The sequence below is a fragment of the Schistocerca cancellata genome, chromosome 3, assembly GCF_023864275.1.
Source record: "Schistocerca cancellata isolate TAMUIC-IGC-003103 chromosome 3, iqSchCanc2.1, whole genome shotgun sequence".
Lineage (NCBI taxonomy): Eukaryota > Metazoa > Arthropoda > Insecta > Orthoptera > Acrididae > Schistocerca > Schistocerca cancellata.
The window spans coordinates 207310607-207334915 of record NC_064628.1 but is presented as its reverse complement, the minus strand read 5'-3'; the positions used below and the strand labels follow the sequence as shown (position 1 = coordinate 207334915).

At 45.5% G+C, this 24309-nt stretch overlaps 1 protein-coding gene across 1 annotated transcript in view; it reads right to left on the bottom strand.

Moving 5' to 3' along the window:
• LOC126176225 (uncharacterized) overlaps positions 1–23653 on the bottom strand; it is a 58143-nt gene extending 34490 nt beyond the window's left edge. The window contains exons 1-4 of the mRNA XM_049923369.1: positions 23549–23653; positions 19703–20047; positions 11340–11575; positions 2352–2681 (exon numbers count right to left, since the gene is read on the bottom strand). Coding sequence (XP_049779326.1) covers positions 2352–2681; positions 11340–11575; positions 19703–20047; positions 23549–23653 — 1016 coding nt within the window. The remainder of the gene's footprint in view (positions 1–2351; positions 2682–11339; positions 11576–19702; positions 20048–23548) is intronic.
• Between the last annotated feature and the right edge of the window lie 656 nt (positions 23654–24309).

Sequence of the window (24309 nt, the reverse complement as noted above, 5' to 3'; positions counted from 1 at the left end):
TAACTGAGACGATATTCCATAAGCATGAAATTCCACTACAAGCCGCTTGTGTGGTAGAGTGTCAAAAGCCTTCCGGAAATCCAGAAATACGGAATCGATCTGAAATCCGTTGTCAATAGCACTCAACACTTCATGTGAATAAAGAGCTAATTGTGTTTCACAGGAACGATGTTTCCTAAACCCATGATGACTGTGTGTTGGTTCAAATGGCTCTGAGCACTATGGGACTCAACTTCTGAGGTCATTAGTCCCCTAGAACTTAGAACTAGTTAAACCTAACTAACCTAAGGACATCACACACATCCATGCCCGAGGCAGGATTCGAACCTGTGACCGTAGCGGTCTCGCGGTTCCAGACTGCAGCGCCTAGAACCGCACGGCCACTTCGGCCGGCCGACTGGGTGTCCATAGATCATTTTCTTCGAGGTAATTCATAATGTTTGAACACAATATTATGTTCCAAAATCATGCTGCATATCGAAGTTTACGATATGGGCCTGTAATTTAGTGGGTTACTCCTACTACCTTTCTTGAATATTGGTGTGACCTGTGCTACTTTCCAGTCTTTGGGTACGGATCTTTCGTCGAGCGAACGGTTGTATATGATTGTTAAGTATGAAGCTAATGCACCAGTATACTCCGAAAGGAACCTAGGTGTGTGTACTCATTACCTATACGAATATAATACTTTAGTGCAGATAATATTGCATGACGTGTTTCTATAACTCTGTCTTAAATACTTTAAGGTGAAACTGCGCTCGTTAATTTAAAGTCTTCGAAAGAATTGCCAATGGGCAGGTGTTATGGCATATTAAATAAGCGCTGACTTGGTGAAATTGTGTCTCTAATTGTAGTATTTTGCTTTTTGCTCTAGGGGAAATGGTCGTCTGCAGGAATTTATGAACAAGGGGCAAGGCTCTAAAATTTACATTTTTGTAATAGATCAGCTAGTCATCTTTGAGACGTGTCATGGCACAACAAATAAATGCTGTAGGTGACACGAACAACTTGTTATCTCTCAGAGAACTGAGTGTTACTCACTCAGTGTTTGTTATAGGTACATTACTTTGATACAAAAAACCGACGAACAACTGTACAGTAACTGCTAAAAGCCCACAGCACAGTCTATCAGCCACATAGCGCTACATTTGGCTAAACGAGGTTAGCGGAATCACGTGAAATCATTTCTAGAATTTAATGGTAAAAATGCATGAATAATAACTCCAAACTCCAAATTACAAGGTGGGAATAGGTAGGGGGAAGCCAAGTGCCTATATATGGAGTCGCCTATGTTGTATAGGGACAACCCTTCTCAGTAATGTATCAAATGGACCTACAACACGCAGAGAATTATGATAATCTTCCTTTTTCGTTTAATGACAGTTTCCTCGACACATTTTCGTGAGCGATCTTCGACACTCTTCGAACCAGTTTTTCATCCATCATTGTTTCCTACTTGCAATTATCGCAGTAGCTGCGTCTTTATCGCCCAATTATTTATCAGCTAAGGGAGAATTTTAATAATATTGCACGATATTATTGTGCAATATTACATAAAAGTGACTCGGGAGATGCATAAAAGTTAAACAAATCTTTCTGGACAAGGACAAATTTCCGCATGTAACCTCACTGGCTCTCACCGTAAATATACCTCATCATGTGATTATGTAGGCTTTCCCGGCGTAATAAGTCTTGAACGTCTCTTCGTGTTTGCTGCCGGATCCTAAAATCAGCTTCACTCAATATTTCGGCGATCCAGCTGGTCGCCATCTTCAGAAAAATGCTGCTTCTGCTGATGAGTCCCGCTAAGAACTGACGCCAGGCTGAAAATCGACGTCCTATATACGGCACTGTTCAGTACACAGCGCATGCGCCGCCCATCACGGATGCTGCCCTCCAAGACAGGGAGGTGGCGCCGCCCTTAGTGGAACACTGCTGGCAACGATATATCGCACTCAGGGCCGCACCGAAGAACGTTCAATTTTGATGCGGGACAATACAGGATTCCACGTCTTGCTAAGAGGAAACCCATTGTCTCTGTTGATTAAATTATCCGCCAACCTAATTTCAATCACCTCTTTATAGACACTTTTCCAAAATCCGCGGAAATGTTGGCAACTACCACAGTTTCATCAAATTTCATACTGTGTCCGTCATTTAAGCAGTGTTCTGCTACTCCCGAAACGTGTCTTTCCGGTAGGTATTGCCTGAAGTATTGACTGAAGCTGAAAAATTAATTTATAAATTTTCCACACTAAAGTCTTTTAATTTTAATTACGAATGTAATTATAAATTTGAAAAAAGAAACAGTTCAAAATACAAGTTGGGTGAAGGATAGCTAGGTGCCGTACCTGCGGCCCCTCGTGGGCGGCCGTACATCCATCTCGAAGGTGACCGTCTTCTCGGGCTTCTCGAGGACGTGGAAGGCTCGGTAGACTTCCCCGGGGGCGGCTGGCCGCAGGCGGCGCCTCTCGGCCGCCTCGGGCTCCGGCCGCAGTTTGGTGAGCCGGCGGTCCGTGGTGCCGCCGATGCAGCCGCTGGAAGACTTGCTCTCTGGAGCTGGAGCTGGAGCTGGCGGTGGCAGCGGCGGCAGGCTGGCAGTCTGCGCAGCGGCTCCAGGCGTCGGCTGCGCTGGCTTCTCGTCACTATGCCCACGAGAGTCTACTTTCGCTTTGCGTTCGCTAGAATGTTTCTGATGCGTGAAGTAAGAACGGCACAGGATCTGACCAGCGCTGCCAAAGAGGGTACTTCTCGCTAAAAGAAGTCTGTCAGAATGAAACAGGCCTACATTCCAGGAAGACATTTCTGAGAATGTATGTCTCAAGCACAATAGCATATGGAAACGAATGATGAATTATTGTGGGAAAACCGGAAAAGACGAAAAAGTAAGTGGAGGTTTGTGGTGATACGAATGTATTTGTTCGTCAATAACCCTATTTTCTCCATGAAGCAGAACACGTGATACACACAAGCAATCGGAATACACTGAGCACACAAATACTCGGACTTCCCGATACAATCGGACAACGAGATCACCCTACACACAAAAATACTTAAGAAATCGTGTAAATTTTGGTTTTATTTATCATAATTAAATAAATTATAGAGACACACAATGGAGGAAAGAACAGCAATCGATCTCGAAATCTCCTTCGTTTATTACAGCAGATCTAGTTTTCAAAAATTACATATTCATCTTTAGTGCATGTAACAATAGGTGACATTAATCAAAAATTGTCACATAGTAAACAATATTGGTTGCTGTAGACCATGCAGGAGTCTAAGATGAAGTTAGTCGCTCTTATCTCCATCATATATATTCAAAGATTGCTGTGCACAATGGGATGATATAGACCCAACTACAGTACTGGCCATTAAAATTGCTACACCAAGAAGAAATGCAGATGACAAACGGAAATTCATTGGACAAATATATTATACTAGAACTGACATGTCATTACATTTTCACGCAATTTGAGTGCATAGATCCTGAGAAATCAGTACCCAGAACAACCACCTCTGGCCGTAATAACGGCCTTGATACGCCTGGGCATTGAGTCAAACAGAGCTTGGATGGCGTGTACAGGTACAGCTGCCCATGCAGCTTCAACACGACACCACAGTTCATCAAGAGTAGTGAATGGCGTATTGTGACGAGCCAGTTGCTCGGCCACCATTGACCAGACGTTTTCAATTGGTGAGAGATCTGGAGAATGTGTTGGCCAGGGCAGCAGTCGAACATTTTCTGTATCCAGAAAGGACCACACGGGACCTGCGATATGCGGTAGTGCATCATCCTGCTGAAATGTTGGGTTTCGCAGGGATCGAATGAAGGGTAGAGCCACGGGTCGTAACACATCTGAAATGTAACGTCCACTGTTCAAAGTGCCGTCAATGCGAACACGAGGTGACCGAGACGTGTAATATCATCACGCCGGGTGATACGCGAGTATGGCGATGACGAATACACGCTTCCGATGTGCGCTCCCCGCGATGTCGCCAAACACGGATGCGACCATCATGATGCTGTAAACAGAACCTGGAATCATCCGATAAAATTACGTTTTGCCATTCGTGCACCCAGGTTCGTCGTTGAGTACACCATCGCAGGCGCTCCTGTCTGTGATGCAGCGTCAAGGGTAACCGCAGCCATGGTCTCCGAGCTGATAGTCCTTGCTGCTGCAAACGTCGTCGAACTATTCGTGCAGATGGTGGTTGTCTTGCAAACGTCCCCATCTGTTGACTCAGGGATCGAGACGTGGCTGCAACATCCGTTACAGCCATGCGGATAAGATTCCATTCATCTCGACTGCTAGTGATACAAGGTCGTTGGGATCCAGCACGACGTTCCGTATTATCCTCCTGAACCCACCGATTCCATATTCTGCTAACAGTCATTGGATCTCGACCAACGCGAGCAGCAATGTCGCGATAGGATAAACCGCAATCGCGATAGGCTACAATCCGGCCTTTATCAATGTCGGAAATGTGATGGTATGCATTTCTCCTCCTTACACGAGGCATCACAACAACGTTTCATCAGGCAACGCCGGTCAACTGCTGTTTTTGTATGAAAAATCGGTTGGAAACTTTCCTCGTGTCATCACGTTGTAGGTGTCGCCACCGGCGCCCACCTTGTGTGAATGCCGTGAAAAGCTAATCATTTGCATATTACAGCATCTTCTTCCTGTCGGTTAAATTTCGCGTCTGTAGCACGTCATCTTCGTGGTGTAACAATTTTAATGGCCAGTAGTGTAATTTAAAATTATAAAAAATTATTTTATATCGGCACTTATATACTAAAATGCACAATAAGAAAACATTTCAAAATGTGCAACTTGTGTTCACTTTAATTATGAGAAAAACCTCTGAAATGATTCAAGTCTGTTATTTATTAATACTTACATCATCATCATCATCATCATCATCATTTAAGACTGATTATGCCTTTCAGCGTTCAGTCTGGAGCATAGCCCCCCTTATACAGTTCCTCCATGATCCCCTATTCAGTGCTAACTTTGGTGCCTCTTCTGATGTTAAACCTATTACTTCAAAATCATTCTTAACGGAATCCAGGTACCTTCTCCTCGGTCTGCCCCGACTCCTCCTACCCTCTACTGCTGAATCCATGAGTCTCTTGGGTAACCTTGCTTCTCCCGTGTAACATGACCCCACCATCTAAGCCTGTTCGCCCTGACTGCTACATCTATAGAGTTCATTCCCAGTTTTTCTTTGATTTCTTCATTGTGGACACCCTCCTGCCATTGTTCCCATCTACTAGTACCTGCAATAATCCTAGCTACTTTCATATCCATAACCTCAACCTTGTTGATAAGGTAGCCTGAATCCACCCAGCTTTCGCTCCCATACAACAAAGTTGGTCGAAAGATTATTAAATTCTAATTTGAAAATCTTTTGCAATGAAAATGTCATCGAATATTACTGACTCATAAATTTGTTCTTTCGATGTAAACAATTGATATGTAATTGTAGTAGCTTTGAGTTGCGATGCTACACAAGCATCGCTGATCAGTTTTATCTGGGTTGATTTTTGGTGCGTGTTTATTTTGGTCAGTAATCTGGACTCAGTTTTGTTTTGTTGTATGAAGTATCATATTTTAGTTATACTTGTGAAATAAGATTGGAAATAAACCTGTGTGCGACAGCTGCAACTTCTAATTCAAACATTAATATGCATGTGCAGCACATATAGGAAAGCTTTTAATCCTGCTGTAATAAACAGCAAGGAACTACACTTCTTAGACGATAGAGTCTATTTGAAGAAAAACACTGCAATACGACAGAAAAGTTAAGCAGATCTTAATAATCGTAGTTGTTAGTAACCAATTACTAGTAAGTATTAATGTTCCGCTTGCTGTGATCCAGTTATTAACAGTACTGTAGAATTTCAGAACATACAAAATAGTTGCTCAAACGAAGTTTGTAACTTCAGTATTATAAAATAATGAACTTTTATAGCGGAAAAGGTGGGGAAAATTAGGGTTGCATCAAAACTTTACTGTGGTATGAGGCATGAGGTCATTGTCGTCATAGAGGAAGATGGCAGGGAGACGGTGTGACGTTGTCCGAAGAAAGAGATCCCATGTCAAAGCTGATACCTCAAGACGGAACCACAAGTAACGACAGTCCCTGCCTGACGCAGCAACGAATGAGAACCCTCAAAAGATTCCTCTGGCCCCCGTGCCGGAAGCTTGCTTACGTCAGAGCGCAGCGCCGCTCAGCCCACTCTGCGTTCAGCTCCTATGACGACGTCATCGTCTTACTTCTGATTCGGTGATTTGGTTGAAATCTAACCAAACTGTGTATCAAACTTTATACTCAATTGTACATAGAGATGAGACCAATATTCTATAATGTATCTAATGACAACAGCTGTAGTGATCAGTGAGAGCAGGTTAAGTGTTTTACATTGTTCAAATTTTAATAAAGTGATCAAATTATTTGTATGTGTTTTAGAATCCGTTCCACCTTCTCCAGAAGTAAATCTAGGCTTGCTACGACGCACCACGGACGGCTTGGTGCATATTTGACGACAAGAAGTAGATGGTCACATACCGGGAGGAATTTTACACAATGGCCGCATCTCAGGATAGTAAGTGAGAGAGGGGCATTTGAACTGAATCTCGGAAAAGGAGATGGAGCTACCGTCAGTCTGAAGACTCGGGCAAAATCGACCTTAACAGGAAACTTAACAGTGACAAATTCTTCGGTCGTTCCTGTGGGAGAAGCATGCCTACGACACCGATAATGATGCCAACATGGAAGGTCCCAACACAGCCGATTTTGCGCAACAAACCCCGAACGGAAGGCCAACGGTTTTAGGGATGATAGAAGAGCCCACTCGTAGTCGGTAAGTGTTAGAGCGGAGTCGCGTCTACTGTCCGTGTTCATTAAGAATGAGCGTCTGCTTCTGACGCCGCCTCTGTGTGACAGTAGGGCTAATTGTCGCCACAGCAACCCGTGTAGGAGTAATTCCCAGTTTCAGGAGCCTTAGCAAATATTTTTGTAAATCACGTTGAACAGATCACTTTCACAAAAACAGTAGCAAAAGAATACAACATATTATATTGGTTCAGATATATGGATGACATCCTTTGCTTAACAGATGAACCACAAACAAAAATTGAAAAATTGAAAAACTATATACTGACATCAACAAGGTACATGAAACCATAAAATTCACAATTGAAAGAGAACATAATAAACTAATCAAAAGACAAAACAATAAGCATATGTTTGACATTTACCATAAACCAACAACAACAGAAATTCTCATTCCCCAATCCTCGAATCACCCACACTCACAAAAGCAAGCGTCACTTCGACATGCTCCATAGATTCAACATAGTGCCACCCACCAAAGACAGTTACCAAAAAGAACAGGACATAATACGGATAGCACAAGCAATGGTGACAATAGTAACATAATCAAAAAACTAAACAACAAAATAAAAACTAAATTAAAGGCAGACAGCACCAAACCACAGACAACAACATAACAGAACCAAACACAAACACGCAGTCCCATAACAACTACACACAATAATCAGAAAATGACGAAAGAAACACAAGCTGGTACACAATGACATACAAACATAAACTCACACATAAAATCACCAACATTTTCAAAAAAATAGGGAATAAACATAGCATACACAACAGACAATTGTGTAGAAAAATACAGCCCAAAACTGACAAAAAACAGAGAAGCTTACCAGAAAGCAGGTATATATCAACTACATTCATATTCAATGCTTGTAAGTAGGCTGTTTAGGTTTTTATGTTGGTAACGCCACGTAGTGCTCTGTATGAAAATCGCTGATTGCGCTGTGTGCAGTCTGTGGCTGGTTGGACTCATTATTGGAATATTCGCTAGTGCAGTGTTGGGCTGTTAGATGTGAACAGCGCGTAGCGTTGGGCAATTGGAGGTGAGCCGCCAGCAGTGGTGGATGTGGAGAGAGAGATGACAGAGTTTTGAGAGGTTACTATGAGTGGACGATCTGGATGTGTGTCCGTCAGAAAAAGGAAATTTGTAAGACAGGATGTCATGAACTGATATATATATATATTATGACTTTTGAACACTATTAAGGTAAATACATAGTTCGTTCTCTATCAAAATCTTTCATTTGCTAACTGTGCCTATCAGTAGTTATGCCTTCAGAAGTTTGAATCTTTTATTTAGCTGGCAGTATTGGCGCTCGTTTGCAGTAGTCGAGTAACAAAGATTTTTGTGAGGTAAGTGATTCATGAAAGGTATAGGTTATTGTTAGTCAGGGTCATTCTTTTGTAGGGATTATTGAAAGTCAGATTGTGTTGCGCTAAAGATATTGTGTGTCAGTTTAGTGATGAACAGAATAAGTAAAGAGAGAACTGTCTGAGTACATTCAGTTTTGCTCAGCTGTTTGAAAATCAAATAACGTAACAGTTTTTCCAGCACTGTCATTCAACCATTCCGCCACCTTCCCCCTACACACACACACACACACACACACACACACACACACACACACACGCGCGCGCGATATAAACATCCTGAATAGAAGTCCGTTTTGAACATTTACTTCGTTAGGTTGGCAACATGTAGGTAAACAAACCAAAGAGGAGGAAACGCGTAATGAAGTAACAATATTTACGTTGTGAAAACAGTGTTCGAAGAAAAAGCTACACTGAGTGGCAAAAGAACTACAGTACACCACGAAAAGGAAGGAGAAGCATGGTGAACAGTGTGAAAAAGTTGGGAATAACAAATTGTGCTTATGTGTCGGTAATAAAATGGTAGTGTGACCTGCGAACCATATGAGAGGACACGCAGATCACAGCAAACCGTAATCAATTACTTATTTACGTAAAAAATCGTGACGTGAACTGTTTGATAATCTAAAAATAACGAAACTGTATCGTTATAGATCCCACTGATGATGCCTTAGATCAAGAAAAAGGCGAAACGCGTCCGGGAAAAATAAATTAAGTTGCAGCAAGAAAAGGCGGTTTTATTTACAAAACAAGTATTTCTGTGCTTCGTGCGGAGGATGACCACGCAAACAAACTTCTTGAAAGCAAACACTCTGCAACTAGAAGAAAGCGTTATGGCGTCGAGAATGTGGCATTCCCTGGGTGATCTCGCAATTCTGGAAGACACAATCGATGAACACAAGAACGTATGTATCCTTGGGAACCATATCCACCCCTACATGCAGCATGTTTTCCCTCAGATCGATGATATCTACCGGCAGGACAATGCAACACACCACAGATCTTGCAGTGTACCTGCGTGGTTTGAAGAGCTCCAGGATGAGTTAACAGTACTCCTCTGGCCACAAAATTCCCCGTTTTGAAACCGAATCGAAAATCGGTGGGACGATCCGTTTGCGGTGTTCGGGGCATGGATCCCCTGCACTGGAGTCGACACGGCTCCACACGCCTGTCCGAACCTTCCTCTTCCTGCACGTGTCTACATCTACATCCACATCCATACTCCGCAAGCCACCTGACGGTGTGTGGCGGTCCGCACTGCAAAAGACGGTTGTTCCAGCTTTTGACACCTGATCACATTAATGTGAGTGGTCAGTGTGTCCGAGGGTATAGGCAACGATTCAGCGGTAGTTTTGTACGTTACTATCAGCGTTCAGAAGATGGCACCCTTAGTTTGAGTGCTGCGTGACGTGAGTAGAATTTCGTTTATACGAGTACATTCCGACTCAGTCCTTTCCCGGCACTGGACCTCTATCGTTCCTCATCCCTGAAAATTTGTAGCATCATCACCCTGTAAAGGGAGAAATGAACATCTACCTGACTGTGTGTGGCGGAGGGTACTTTGAGTACCTCTATCGGTTCTCCCTTCTATTCCAGTCTCGTATTGTTCGTGGAAAGAAAGATTCTCGGTATGCCTCTGTGTGGGCTCTAATCTCTCTGATTTTATCCTCATGGTCTCTTCGCGAGATATACGTAGGAGGGAGCAGTATAATGCTTGACTCCTCGGTGAAGGTATGTTCTCGAAACTTCAACAAAAGTCCGTACCGAGCTACTGAGCGTCTCTCCTGCAGAGTCTTCCACTGGAGTTTATCTATCATCTCCGTAACGTTTTCGCGATTACTAAATGATCCTGTAACGAAGCGCGCTGCTCTCCGTTGGATCTTCTCAATCTCTTCTATCAACCCTATCTGGTAAGTATCCCACACTGGTGAGCAATATTCGAGCAGTGGGCGAACAAGTGTACTGTAACCTAACTCCTTTGTTTTCGGATTGCATTTCCTTAGGATTCTTCCAACGAATCTCAGTCTGGCATCCGCTTTACCGACGATCAACTTTATATGATCATTCCATTTTAAGTCACTCCTAATACCAACTCCCAGATAATTCACAGAATTAACTGCTTCCAGTTGCTGACCTGCTATATTGTAGCTAAATGATTCGGGATCTTTCTTTCTATGTATTCGCAGCACATTACACTTGTCTATACTGATATTCAACTGCCATTCCCTGCACCATGGGTCAATTCATTACAGATCCTCCTGCATTTCAGTACAATTTGCCATTGTTACAACCTCTCGATATACTACAGCATCATCCGCAAAAAGCCTCAGTGAACTTGCGATGTTATCCACAAGGTCATTTATGTATATTGTGAATAGCAACGGTCCTACGACACTCCCCTGCGGCACACCTGAAATCATTCTTACTTCGGAAGACTTCTCTCCATTGACAATGACATGCTGCGTTCTGTTATCTAAGAACTCTTCAATCCAATCACACAATTGGTCTGATAGTCGATATGCTCTTACTTTGTTCATTAAACGACTGTGGGGAACTGTATGGAACGCCTTGCGGAAGTCAAGAAACACGGCATCTACCTGGGAACCCGTGTCTATGGCCCTCTGAGTCTCGCGGACGAATAGCGCGAGCTCGGTTTCACACGATCGTCTTTTTCCAAACTCATGCTGATTCCTACAGAGTAGATTTCTAGTCTCCAGAAAAGTCATTATACTCGAACATAATCCGTGTTCCAAAATTCTACAACTGATCGACGTTAGAGATATAGGGCCATAGTTCTGCACATCTGTTCGACGTCCCTTCTTGAAAACGAGGTTGACCTGTGCCTTTTCCCAATCTTTTGGAACGCTACGCTCTTCTAGAGACCTACGGTACGCCGCTGCAAGAAGGGGGGCAAGTTCCTTCGCGTACTCTGTGTAAAATCGAACTGGTATCCCATCAGGTCCAGCGGCCATCTCAGTAAAATAAGAGCAACAGGGCCACAGTGGTAACTTGCGCACAGGTGACCGCTGTCAGTTTAGCTTTTTGAGCAGCGGTCTCAGTACCTGTCGGGTACAGCGAGGAGTTGTTGCGGCTGCGGCGGCGGTGGCGGCGGCGACTGGTGGTTGGCGGCGGACTCCTCGGCGTCCTGGAGCTGCGTGTCGGCCGGCCTGGCGCCCTTGGCCTGCTGCTGCTGCTGCTGCTCTGTCTGCTGCCTGTGGGGAGAGGCAGACGTGGGCCGCCGCCGCCCACTGCCCGCCGACGGCGATGGGGAGCCAACTCGCGGCGTAGCCGGCGCTTTCTGTGGGCAAAGTTAACGCGCTCTCTGTGGCGCTCTGCTTCTGGCGCTGTCATCCAAACACCAGGTATGTGGAAGGGAAAGAAAGAACTCGGTTTGGTATCCTGTCAACAACTAGCACATAACAGACTGACGGGGAGAACACGGGAAGTGCCGTAACCCGATTTCCCAGAAACTTCGCTCAGTGGAAGAGGGGTCAAAATAAACAGACACGTGTCTCGCCTTATCTGTAGTTATTGGACTGTTTCAGAGAAAACCACGGTCAAAGTTTTCGAGGTACTGCATGCACCTTTGGCGAGTAAAATGCCCACCCGAAGCGGTGGCGCAGTGGCTACCATTGTCGCCACACAATTTATACGCCTCGTGTTAGAAAGCCGATTATTATTTTTGTTTAATTTTTGTCTTTCATTTATGTACTTATGTCCTTACAAGATTACCACATGGATATTTTCCACTGTATGCTGAAATAACTTTGTCCTTGAATGAGATTTTCACTCTGCAGCGGAGTGTGCGCTGATATGAAACTTCCTGGCAGATTAAAATTGTGTGCCGGACTGATACTCGAACTCGGGACTTTTGCCTTTCGCGGGCAAGTGCTCTACCATCTGAGCTACCCAAGCACGACTCACGCCCTGTCCTCACAGCGTTACTTCTGCCAGTACCTCGCCTTCTACCTTACAAACTTTACAGAAGCTCTTCTGCAAAACTTTAAGAACTACCACTCCTGAAAGAAAGGGTATTGCAGAGACATGGCTTAGCCACAGCCTGGGGGATGTTTCCAGAATGAGATTTTCACTCTGCAGCGGAGTGTGCGCTGATATGAAACTTCCTGGCAGATTAAAACTGTGTGCCGGACCGAGACTCAAACTCGGGACCTATTGCCTTTCACGGCCAAGTGCTCTACCATCTGAGCTACCCAAGCACGACTCACGCCCCGTCCTCACAGCCTTACTTCTGCCAGCACTTGCCCGCGAAAGGCAATAGGTCCCGAGTTCGAGTCTCGGTCCGGCACACAGTTTTAATCTGCCAGGAAGTTTCATATCAGCGCACATTCCGCTGAAGAGTGAAAATTTCATTCTGCAAACATCCCCCAGGCTGTGGCTAAGCCATGTCTCCGCAATATCCTTTCTTTCAGGACGGCTAGTTCTGCAAGTTTCGCAGAAGAGCTTCTGTAAACTTTGGAAGGTAGGAGGCGAGGTACTGGCAGAAGTAAGGCTGTGAGGACGGGGCGTGAGTCGTGCTTGGGTTGCTCAGATGGTAGAGCACTTGCCCGCGAAAGACAAAGGTCCCGAGTTCGAGTCTTGGTCCGGCACACAGTTTTAATCTGCCAGGAAGTTTCATATCAGGGCACACTCCACTGCAGAGTGAAAATCCGGCACACAGTTTTAATCTGCCAGGAAGTTTCTTAACGGTGTCTTTATTCGTCTACTAACTGTATATCTGATGAATGAATTAAAAAAGAAGTTAAAAACAATACCTGAGTGGAAAACATAATTTCAATTATTTTCGGTGAATTTCCTGTATGGTGTCTCGATTCATAACCAACTGCAAGTGCTAGTTTTCGGGAAACTGATCCGTTATGCGTGGTTTGCCGCTAATTTATTGCCAACGTGTGAAATATTCACCAATGGTAACGACGTTACTTCCTCGAGAGAGACTACGAAAAAATGTCTCTGAGGCAAATATGTGTCCGCGCGATGCTCCTGGTGTTCGGAATTTCTGTTTCGAATGTTTCTACAATCACTATCATCCACGATAGTGCACCAAATAGTCCTGAAGAAGAAATAAAAGAACAAAATATAGGAATAAGAATTGACATAAGAATGAAATATGAGGATATGAGACTTTATAAAGATTGTAACCCCTGAAAATACCAAACACACATATTATATAATAATTATAATAATAACACTTATTGTGAAATACAGCTGTCATTTTAAACGTAATTAGCGCCTTTGTATCCCCTAACTTGATAAGAAATATTCGTATAGTAACCTTTTACTGGCATGGCTAGATTAATGAAAAGTGAAATAAAATGAATGAAAACAATAATCGGAAGTGAAAGACTGCGACGCTAGGCACTATACCTCAGTTGGGCTGAGGGTATCGCACGATAAAAGCATTTAAATTACGTCGAATACTTTGACGGTTGTTTTCTCAGAAACGATGGAGTAGCTACAGATAAAAAGGGACACGTGTTCGCTTATTTTGGCTCCTCTTCACTGAGAGAAGTTTATGGGGAAACGGGTTAGGGCACTTGCCGTTTTCTCCTCGTGAGCACATTAGTGGATTAGGCAAGGATGGAGAAACAAACGCGGCTGTGTCCTTCCAAAAGAGCTTGAGAGATTTGGGAAAACCATGGAAAAGCTAAATCTCGATAATTTGGACGAACATTCGAGGTCCATTCTTGCCAATGAAGGGTTCTGCACCTTAAGCACTGCGCAACCTCGCTCTGTTTGTTGACTTGTCGGTCTATTGTTGACGAAGTTATACAGTTCCTGACGCATGGAGACAGGTGATTTTTTTCTAGCTGTTTATACTTTGTTCGTTGTTACATTGCTGTTATCTATGATACACACGGTTTCGTATTACGGCTCTTTACCTCTTCGTATCGTTTCACCATGAGCCTCCCTCGATTGAAGGAGCTATTTTCTATAACGAAAATTCTATGGTAAGTAATCTAACAGGTCCAGAGTGGATAAAGACTGTGAAGAGCTTTCTTGATTTCAAAATAGGCTCCCTCATTTCTTCGGTGGTAATTCCAAGCTCAAGTCCTTAACAGCAATAATACTTAATCGACACAGTTATTGCCACATTCATAGGAGATACCGTATGCATCAGGTGCTTTCAAAATTTTACTGTCTTTATTGAGGTGCAATATTTTCTGGGGCACTGATGCGGTCTGGAATACTAATTTAGAGCTGCTCCAGTGGAGCATCCAACTTTTCTTCTATGTACTGCGACTGCAGAACTGACTGTGCAAAAAATACTCAATTTCTGAATAAATAGTTTGGCTTGCGTTTGGTTGTGTCTATACACTTTAAAAATTATTCTTTTATAAAAAATAATCATTTGAAATTGCTTCACAAGGGCAGAAGGTGCACTTAGAAATGGCCTGGACGTGAACGTCGAAACCAATCGTGAACTTAAGTATTTAGTAGTTATCAGCAACTGGAGCGGATTTTCATAAATTGAATGTAATACAGTTGCGGGATACCAGCACTGTACGAAAACCGAGGAAAAAGAAAGGATAAAGTTGCTTTAAATCGTCTTCCACACACATGGATTAAGTTTTCAATAATATTGTTTTTCCAATAATATCTGCAATGTCTATTCTGCGACGACAGATAACTGGCACCTCTGATATTAATAGTTTTAGCACACTGAAGTTCCTTGAAATCTCTAATAAATTCAGATGTCTGATCGTATGTAATATTCCTTGAAGAATTTGAAGTGTGTTGCAGCACTTAGTATGCGAAGTTATGTCTAAGTTCTTCACCCTTTCGAACAATCAACATCCTAATCGTCCTAGTTCTGATACTTATTCTCTTTTCTTTGTAATTCCCATTTAAAGAGCTTCTTTGTATTATTTAGCTCGGTGTGACAGCTTCGATTTCTTCTCTTCCCAAAATCTTCAACTTTGGTGCGGCGAATGAGGCATCACGTTTGGGGACACGCCATACATGACGTGATGGCTGAGCTTCTTTATGATCCAGAGTGGCTGCCCGAAGGAGTTGGCCAGTAATAGCTACTACCCTGTGTAAACAGAGGACAGGGTGCACGTTGTCAATATCAGGGGAGAGCCTCAGCAGAGCATACAGGCACTTGGAAGACGACTGGTGAGGCGGTAATGCAGCTAAAAACTTCCAAGGAGAGCAAGCATCTGGATGTTGGAAAGCAGGAAGCTGTGGTGCAAAGTAACGAGGCAGCCTGGTGGACTTTCGGTGGGAGCTGACAGTGATCTGCTGTCAGTAGGGGGAATCATTCCACTCTGGAACAATGAAAGTGCTTGGCTTTGTGGATCCAGGATACGCACCTCGGCTTGGAGTCTAGTGTTTTTAGGGGTACTGTGTTTTCAACCATGACAGTTACAGAAAAATGTACTGGTTGCGACCATTTCATCAGTGCAGTCTTGTAGCGCAGGCGGGTATGTGTGGGTTGGCCATATTAAGCTAGCAAGAGACCACAATTTTCAACTACAGTGAGACTGCTGTATCTTATTGTAGTAAGGAGGAACATTTTATTTTATTGTTGTTGCAATCAGTAATATTTATATCTCTGAATGTTGCTGGGATTCACAATCTTGTTCTGATTTGTTGTGTCCACCAGTGGGGAACTTGGGCTGACGTATTCTACTGCTGATTTTATCCCTCTTGTTAATTGCTTCTTCAATGTTAGTTGAGGTATTACTTTTTGGTAGGGTATATTTTATGATTTTGTATTCTGGGCTGAGATTGATGCTTGTCTGTTTCCTTGCTCTCCTTTTACTGTTGTGTTATTATTTTTGTTATAATAACTCCAAGACAAAAACAGTGACGCACCACGAAGGAATTATCCGAATAGGCCGGAAATCGGTAGATGTGATTACATGTACAGAGAAACAAATGACTACAGTTTCAGAAAAATTGGACGACTTATTCAAGAAAAAGGGCTTCACAAATTGAAGAAGTCAATAACGCGTTGGTCCATCCCTGGCATTTTTGCAAGTAATTTCCCGACTTGGCAATGATTAATAGAACTGTCGGATGTCCTCCTGAGGGATATTGTGCCAAATTCTGTTCAAGTGGCAGGTTAGATCGTCAAAATCCCGAGCTCATGGGAGATCCCTGCTCGTAATGGTTCAAACATTCTTATCTGGGGAGAGCTGACGACCTTACTGGCCATTATAGGGTTTTCAAGGACGAAGACAAGTAGTAGAAATTCCCGCGGTGTGCGAGTGGGTATTATCTTGATGAAAAGCAAACCCATGATGCTTTGCCAAGAAGTGCAACAGCACGTGGCGTAGAATATCGTCAGTGTGCCATTGTTGTGTAAAGGTGTCACAGCTGACAATCAAAGGGGTCCTGCTACGAAAAGAAATGCCACCAGCGATCGTTTCTGCTTGTTGTCCGCCGTGGGGCGGGCGACAGTCAGATTGGTCCCACTGCTGTCTGGGGCGTCTCTAGACCCATCTTTCCCGACCATCAGGACTGAATTCGAAATGGGACTCGCCACTTAAGACACTTCTGCTTGCGGCCGAAAACGTATATGGAGACGCCCCACACAGTGGTGGGACAGCAACTTGACTGTCGCCTGCCATACAGTTCAACAACTAGGAGTTATGGCCCCTGGGGTGTCATTTCTTTTTTCATTTTTTTTTCATCATCTGCGAACCCTTACGGCACAGTAGTACGTCGACAGTATTCCACGCCTTGTTTTGTTGTCCTACATGGAACGCCATCCTGGGCTTATACACTCCTGGAAATTGAAATAAGAACACCGTGAATTCATTGTCCCAGGAAGGGGAAACATTATCGACACATTCCTGGGGTCAGATACATCACATGATCACACTGACAGAACCACAGGCACATAGACACAGGCAACAGAGCATGCACAATGTCGGCACTAGTACAGTGTATATCCACCTTTCGCAGCAATGCAGGCTACTATTCTCTCATGGAGACGATCGTAGAGATGCTGGATGTAGTCCTGTGGAACGGCTTGCCATGCCATTTCCACCTGGCGCCTCAGTTGGACCAGCGTTCGTGCTGGACGTGCAGACCGCGTGAGACGACGCTTCATCCAGTCCCAAACATGCTCAATGGGGGACAGATCCGGAGATCTTGCTGGCCAGGGTAGTTGACTTACACCTTCTAGAGCACGTTGGGTGGCTCGGGATACATGCGGACGTGCATTGTCCTGTTGGAACAGCAAGTTCCCTTGCCGGTCTAGGAATGGTAGAACGATGGGTTCGATGACGGTTTGGATGTACCGTGCACTATTCAGTGTCCCCTCGACGATCACCAGTGGTGTATGACCAGTGTAGGAGATCGCTCCCCACACCATGATGCCGGGTGTTGGCCCTGTGTGCCTCGGTCGTATGCAGTCCTGATTGTGGCGCTCACCTGCACGGCGCCAAACACGCATACGACCATCATTGGCACCAAGGCAGAAGCGACTCTCATCGCTGAAGACGACACGTCTCCATTCGTCCCTCCATTCACGCCTGTCGCGACACTACTGGAGGCGGGCTGCAAGATGTTGGGGCGTGAGCGGAAGACGGCCTAACGGTGTGCGGGACCGTAGCCCAGCTTCATGGAGACGGTTGCGAATGGTCCTCGCCGATACCCCAGGAGCAACAGTGTCCCTAATTTGCTGGGAAGTGGCGGTGCGGTCCCCTACGGCACTGCGTAGGATCCTACGGTCTTGGCGTGCATCCGTGCGTCGCTGCGGTCCGGTCCCAGGTCGACGGGCACGTGCACCTTCCGCCGACCACTGGCGACAACATCGATGTACTGTGGAGACCTCACGCCCCACGTGTTGAGCAATTCGGCGGTACGTCCACCCGGCCTCCCGCATGCCCACTATACGCCCTCGCTCAAAGTCCGTCAACTGCACATACGGTTCACGTCCACGCTGTCGCGGCATGCTACCAGTGTTAAAGACTGCGATGGAGCTCCGTATGCCACGGCAAACTGGCTGACACTGACGGCGGCGGTGCACAAATGCTGCGCAGCTAGCGCCATTCGACGGCCAACACCGCGGTTCCTGGTGTGTCCGCTGTGCCGTGCGTGTGATCATTGCTTGTACAGCCCTCTCGCAGTGTCCGGAGCAAGTATGGTGGGTCTGACACACCGGTGTCAATGTGTTCTTTTTTCCATTTCCAGGAGTGTATTTCAGATAGAAAATACCCACCTGCACGCAGCGAGAGCTTCTAACGCTTGTCTTCGTGCTTGCCGAACGTTACCTCGGCAAGCAAGGTCACCGGATCTCTGCCCAGTTGAGACCGTCTGGAGCATTATGAGCAGGATTTGCCAACCTGCTCGGTATTTTGACCATATAACACGTTAATTGTACAGAAGTTGGCACGGTGTCCCCAGGTGGACATCCAACAACTCCATTAATCATTGCCAAGACGAAAAACCCATTGCATAAGGGTCATATGTGGACCAGGCGTTATTGACTTGCTGCGTGACCATTTCTCTTTTGCCTTGGAGCGTATTTTCTTGCTCCCTTAACAGTAAAATTAGAGAAACAGAAAGGAGTATATCATTTTACCGCGAGTTCTATTGTGTTATACCGAGTAATCAAAAAGTCAGTATAAATTTGAAAACTGAATAAATCACGGAATAATGTAGATAGAGAGGTACAAATTGACACACATTCTTCGAATGACGTGGGGTTTCATTAGAACCAAAAAAATACAAAAGTTTAAAAAAATGTCCGACAGATGCCGCTTCATCTGATCAGAATAGTAATAATTAGCATAACAAAGTAGGACGAAGCAAAGATGATGTTATTTACAGGAAATGCTCAATATGTCCACCATCATTCTTCAACAATAGCTGTAGTCGAGGAATAATGTTGTGAACAGCACTGTAAAGCATGTCCGGAGTCATGGTGAGGCACTGGCGTCGGACGTTGGCTTTCAGCATCCCTAGAGATGTCGGTCAATCACGATGCACTTCATATAACCCCAAAGCCAATAATCGCTCGGACTGAGGTCTGGGGACCGGGGAGGCCAAGCATGACGAAAGTGGCGGCTGAGCACACGGTCATCACCAAACGACGCTCGCAAGAGATCTTTCACGCGTCTAGCAATACTTTTTTTTGTTCTAATAAAACCCCATGTCATTCCAAGCACGTGTGTCAATTTTTACTTCTCTATCTACATTATTTCGTGGTTTATTAAGTTTTCAAACTTATAAAGACTTTTTGATCACCCGGTATATTACTCGCAGGTTTTGCATCTTGGTAAACAGGGTCAGTTTCCAACCTAACCTAGACCTCTACCTATGCTACTGATCAGTCTGTCACAACAGCCCACATTCCATACATTCCAAACACTGACAAAGACGCTACAGTAATGCGAAACAGGATATCTGCTGACGGTAGACTTAATTTGACCGGCTGATAGCTGTTACTGACCTTGGGGGCTGACTTCTTGGGAGTGTGCGGCGGTGACTTGTCGTACTGGTGGCGGGCGCGCACCTTCCGCGGCGTGGGTGGGGTGCGGGCGGGGCTGGTGGGCGCCTTGCGCGGCGTGGGCGGTGTAGCGGTGGCAGTGGCGGGGGCGGCACCGGTGGCGGAGGCCTGCGAGGGGCGGCGCTGAGCGCGGCGGCGGGCCGCGGGAGAGTCCAGGCTGAGGCCGCGCGAGAGCGCCGCCTGCGGCTGCGGCTGCGGCTGCGGCTGCGGCTGGTCGCGGAAGCCGGGCGCCGTGGCGGGGAACACCGGCTCCAGGTCGGCGGGCGGCGCGCGGGCGCGCAGCTCGCGCTGCAGCTGGATGAGGCGCGCCTGCTGCTCGCGCTGCTCCTCCTCCAGCTGCCGCTGCCGCCGCTGCTCCTGCAGCCGCTGCAGGCGCCGCTCCTCCTGCAACGGTCACTCACACTGCCTTCTTACGTCTTCTACAGATTACGAGAGCCGTGACCCGCTGTTTGTGAAAATTTTAGTACCGAGGAGACGCGAGATTGCAGTGACGTTTATTCCATGCTACAAGCATTCGCACCCGCATATCAGTACTTTTGCGATGATCAGTGACGGTAAGCTACCATGCAATAACATCAGCTGCTTTCACTTGTCTGCCTGTCCGCAGCTCGTGGTCTAGGGGCTAGCGTTGCCGCCTCTGGATCACGGGATCCCGGGTTCGATTCCTAGCTGGTTTGGGGATTGTCTCTGCCTGGGCTGGGTGTTTGTATTATCCTCATCATTTCATCATCATCGTCATTTGTGACAGTGACTAGATTGGATTATGAAAAGAAAATAGACTCTGTAAAAATTGAGAATTTGTATGGGCGCTGATGATGTGCAGTTGAGTGCCCCACAAACCAAACATGTCTGCCTGTCTGGATAAGCATAGCATGATATATAGATCCCACTCCCACCCCTGCTTTGACTGCCTCAGTGCATGATGACATGGCATACACACAGCGATGCTGCTGAGTGGTTCATGAGGGAAAATGTTGAAATGTGTGTGAATTCTTATGGGACTTAACTACTGAGGTCATCAGTCCCTAAGCTTACACACTGCTTAACCCAAATTATCCTAAGGACAAACACACACACCCATGCCCGAGGGAGGATTCGAACTTCCGCCGGGACCAGCCGCACAGCGCCTTAGACCGCTCGGCTAATCCCAGGAGGCGAGTGGTTCATGCAGACGGGCACAGACAGGTGCGCGCATCTATTCATTATGCTACTGAAGTAGCTATACATTTTACAGTGTGTACATCTTGTATGAAATACACACATTAAAAAAGTTTTGCATCACCTCCGTTCCGAGAGTTCCGGAATTGTATAGTAGGTTGGAATAGAGATCAACATAAACATCATTTCCACACTTTTTATTACTCATGAAAACCACACCAACTATACAGCGAAACCTTCAGAGGCGGTGGTCCAGATAGTTGTACACATCGGTACCTCTAATACCCAGTAGCAAGTCCTCTTGCATTGATGCATGCCTGTATTCTACGTGGCATACTATCCACAAGTTCATCAATGCACTGTCGGACCAGATTGTCCCACTCCTCAACTGCGATTCGGCTTATATCCCTCAGAGTGGTTGGGGGGTCACGTCGTCCATAAGCAACCCTTTTCAATCCAGTCCAGGCATTTTCGGTAGAGTTCATGTCTGGAGAACTTGTTGGCCACTCTAGTCGAGCTATGTTGGTATCCTGAAGGAACTCATTAACAAGATGTGCACGACGGGGGCGCGAATTCTTGTCCATGAACGCGAATGCCTCGCCAATATGCTGCCTATATGGTTGCACTATCGGTTGGAAGATGGCATTCACGAATCATACAGCCGTTACGGCGCCTTCCATGAGCACCAGCTGCCCCACATAATGCCACCCCAAAACAGCAGGGAACCTCCACCTTGCTGCACTCGCTGGACGGATGTCTAAGGCGTTCAGCCTAACCGGATTGCCTCCAAACAAGTATCCAACGATTGTCTGGTTGAAGGGGTATGCGACACTCATCGGTGAAGAGAACGTGATGCCTATCCTGAGCGGTCCATTCGGCATGTTGTTGGTCTCATCTGTACCACGCTGCATGGTGTCGTCGTTGCAAAGAAGGGTCTCGTCATGCATGTCGGGAGTAAATTTGCGCATCGTGCAGTCTATTGCGCACAGTTTGAATCTTAACACGACGTCCTGTGGCTGCACGAAAACCATTATTCAACATGGTGGCGTTGCTGTCATGGTTCCTAAGAGACATAATCCGCAGGTAGCGGTCATCCACGGCAGTAGTAGCCCTTGGGCGGCCTGAGTGAGGCATCTCATCGACAGTCCCTGTCTCTCTGTATGTCCTCTATGTCCCAACATCACTTTGGTTCTCTCCCAGACGCCTGGACACTTCCCTTGTTGAGAGCCTTTCCTAGCACAATGTAACAATGCGGACGTGATCGATCGCGGTATTGACCGTCTAGGCATGGTTGAACTACAGACAATACGAGCCGTGTACCTTCTTCCTGGTGGAATGACTGGAACTGATCGGCTGTCGGATACCGTCCGTCTAGTAGGCGCTGCTTTGCATAGTTGTTTACATCTTTGGGCGGGTTTAGTGACACCTCTAAACAGTCAAAGGGACTGTGTCTGTGATACAATATCGACAGTCAACGTCTGTCTTCAGGAATTCTGGGAACCGGTGTGATGGAAAACTTTTTTTGATGTATGTATAATGATTCTTAATACTGTCTACGTCCACTGATGTAAAAAAAAAAAAAAAAAAGTTCGATCCCCTACTTCACACTTTCAAGTGCCAACTTTGATAATTTTTTTCTTTCCTAAGTATATGCCCAAAAGAACAGACACCTCTTCAGTGCAGATGCGCACAAGACTAACTCATAGGGAAATCGGCGAAGGCCAGTGTGGCCACGCGGTTCAAGGCGCTTCAGTCTGGAACCGCGCGACCGCTACGGTCGCAGGTTCGAATCCTGCCTCGGGCATGGATGTGTGTGATGTCCTTAGGTTAGTTAGGTTTAAGTAGTTCTAAGTTCTAGGGGACTCATGACCTCAGATGTTAAGTCCCATAGTGCTCAGAGCCATTTGAAATCGGCGAAATTCTGTGATAATGAGGATAATGGGCAAGGAACACTACATTAGCAATGTGTGGCTAGGTTGAAGAATACGGACAGATGCTAGGGTAGTCCGTGCAGTTTCGATAACCACTGCGTTCACATGGCGCAGTGGTCAGCACATCTGCATGGTAAGCAGAAGACGCGGGTTCAAATCCCGGTCCGGCACAAATTTCACCTTCTTACATTAATTTAAATCACTGCCCGGTCGCCCCCAATGCCAGTCATTCCTTTGTGTTTTGATATTTGTATTAGTTTGAAATGAATGGTAAGCAGGAGACGCGGGTTCAAATCCCGGTCCGGCACAAATTTTCAACTTTCTACATTGATTTAAATCACTGCCCGGTCGCCCCCAGTGCCTGTCATTCCTTTGTGTTTTGATATGTGTATTAGTTTGAAATGAATGTCCGCTTGCAGCCAATGTATGTCATTCCTTTGTGTCTTGATATATGTGTTAGTCTGAAATGTTTTCTACTTCACTGCGCTCGAGAATCTACAAATGCTGTTTCTCGATTTTATTTTGGGAGTTAGAAAGTTGATTTACGAGCACTGACCGTCAAATCCCAAAAGTATGAAGAAAATCGAAGAGGTCTGTCCCTAAGGTCCCGTTGTGAGACAAAGAGAGCATTAGCCTGCTAGTCATGAAGGGGGTGCTCAAATATAGAGCAGTGCCAGGTGCTGGTGATGTCCACACTTACGCCCTGCAGAAGAACAGGGTCTGTAAGCAGTGGTAGCAGGATGTTGCACTGAGCACTGTGTCTGACTGGGAAAGGCGGCTGAGGCCGTGACTCGCTGGAAACCATTAGATATACACGCAAACAAGGTCTTGCACGGCGTTCCAGCAAATGTTAATGCGCGTTACCTCAAATATAGCAACAATGAGTCTCACGGTGAGCATAGAAGGAAATTGGCACAATTTCTGTGGTTGTGTCCACCCATTTGATTGCTCATCTTCGATTCTTCCTGTTGCCAATTGAATAATTTATTAAAAACTTTTATAGCTGTTCCACAACGCCTTGTTTTCCCACTTCAAATCACACACACACACACACACACACACACACACACACACACACACACAGAGAGAGAGAGAGAGAGAGAGAGAGAGATAAAGTTTCTCTCTGAACGCATTCCATCATTATCTATGGCTACATTTAGCTCTGTGTTTTTCTGAGGTTCCCATTTGTCTCCTAGTCATGTTTTTACTGTGCCAATATAAATGGTGGTTATAATTAAACTTTCGTTATTTGAGCCAGTGTAGGTGTAAGCTAGTCACCGTATGGGGCCAATTTTATAGGAATGGCATTTAGACTGTGCACTGCAGGATTTGCGTTCTTAGTAACGAGTAATGTTAACGTCACGACTGGCTGTTAGGCACCAGTACTGATACTGTGATGTAAGATTCAAACACAAGCATGTGTGTGCATTACAGCTGCACACAGTCAACATGGGTCTGGGG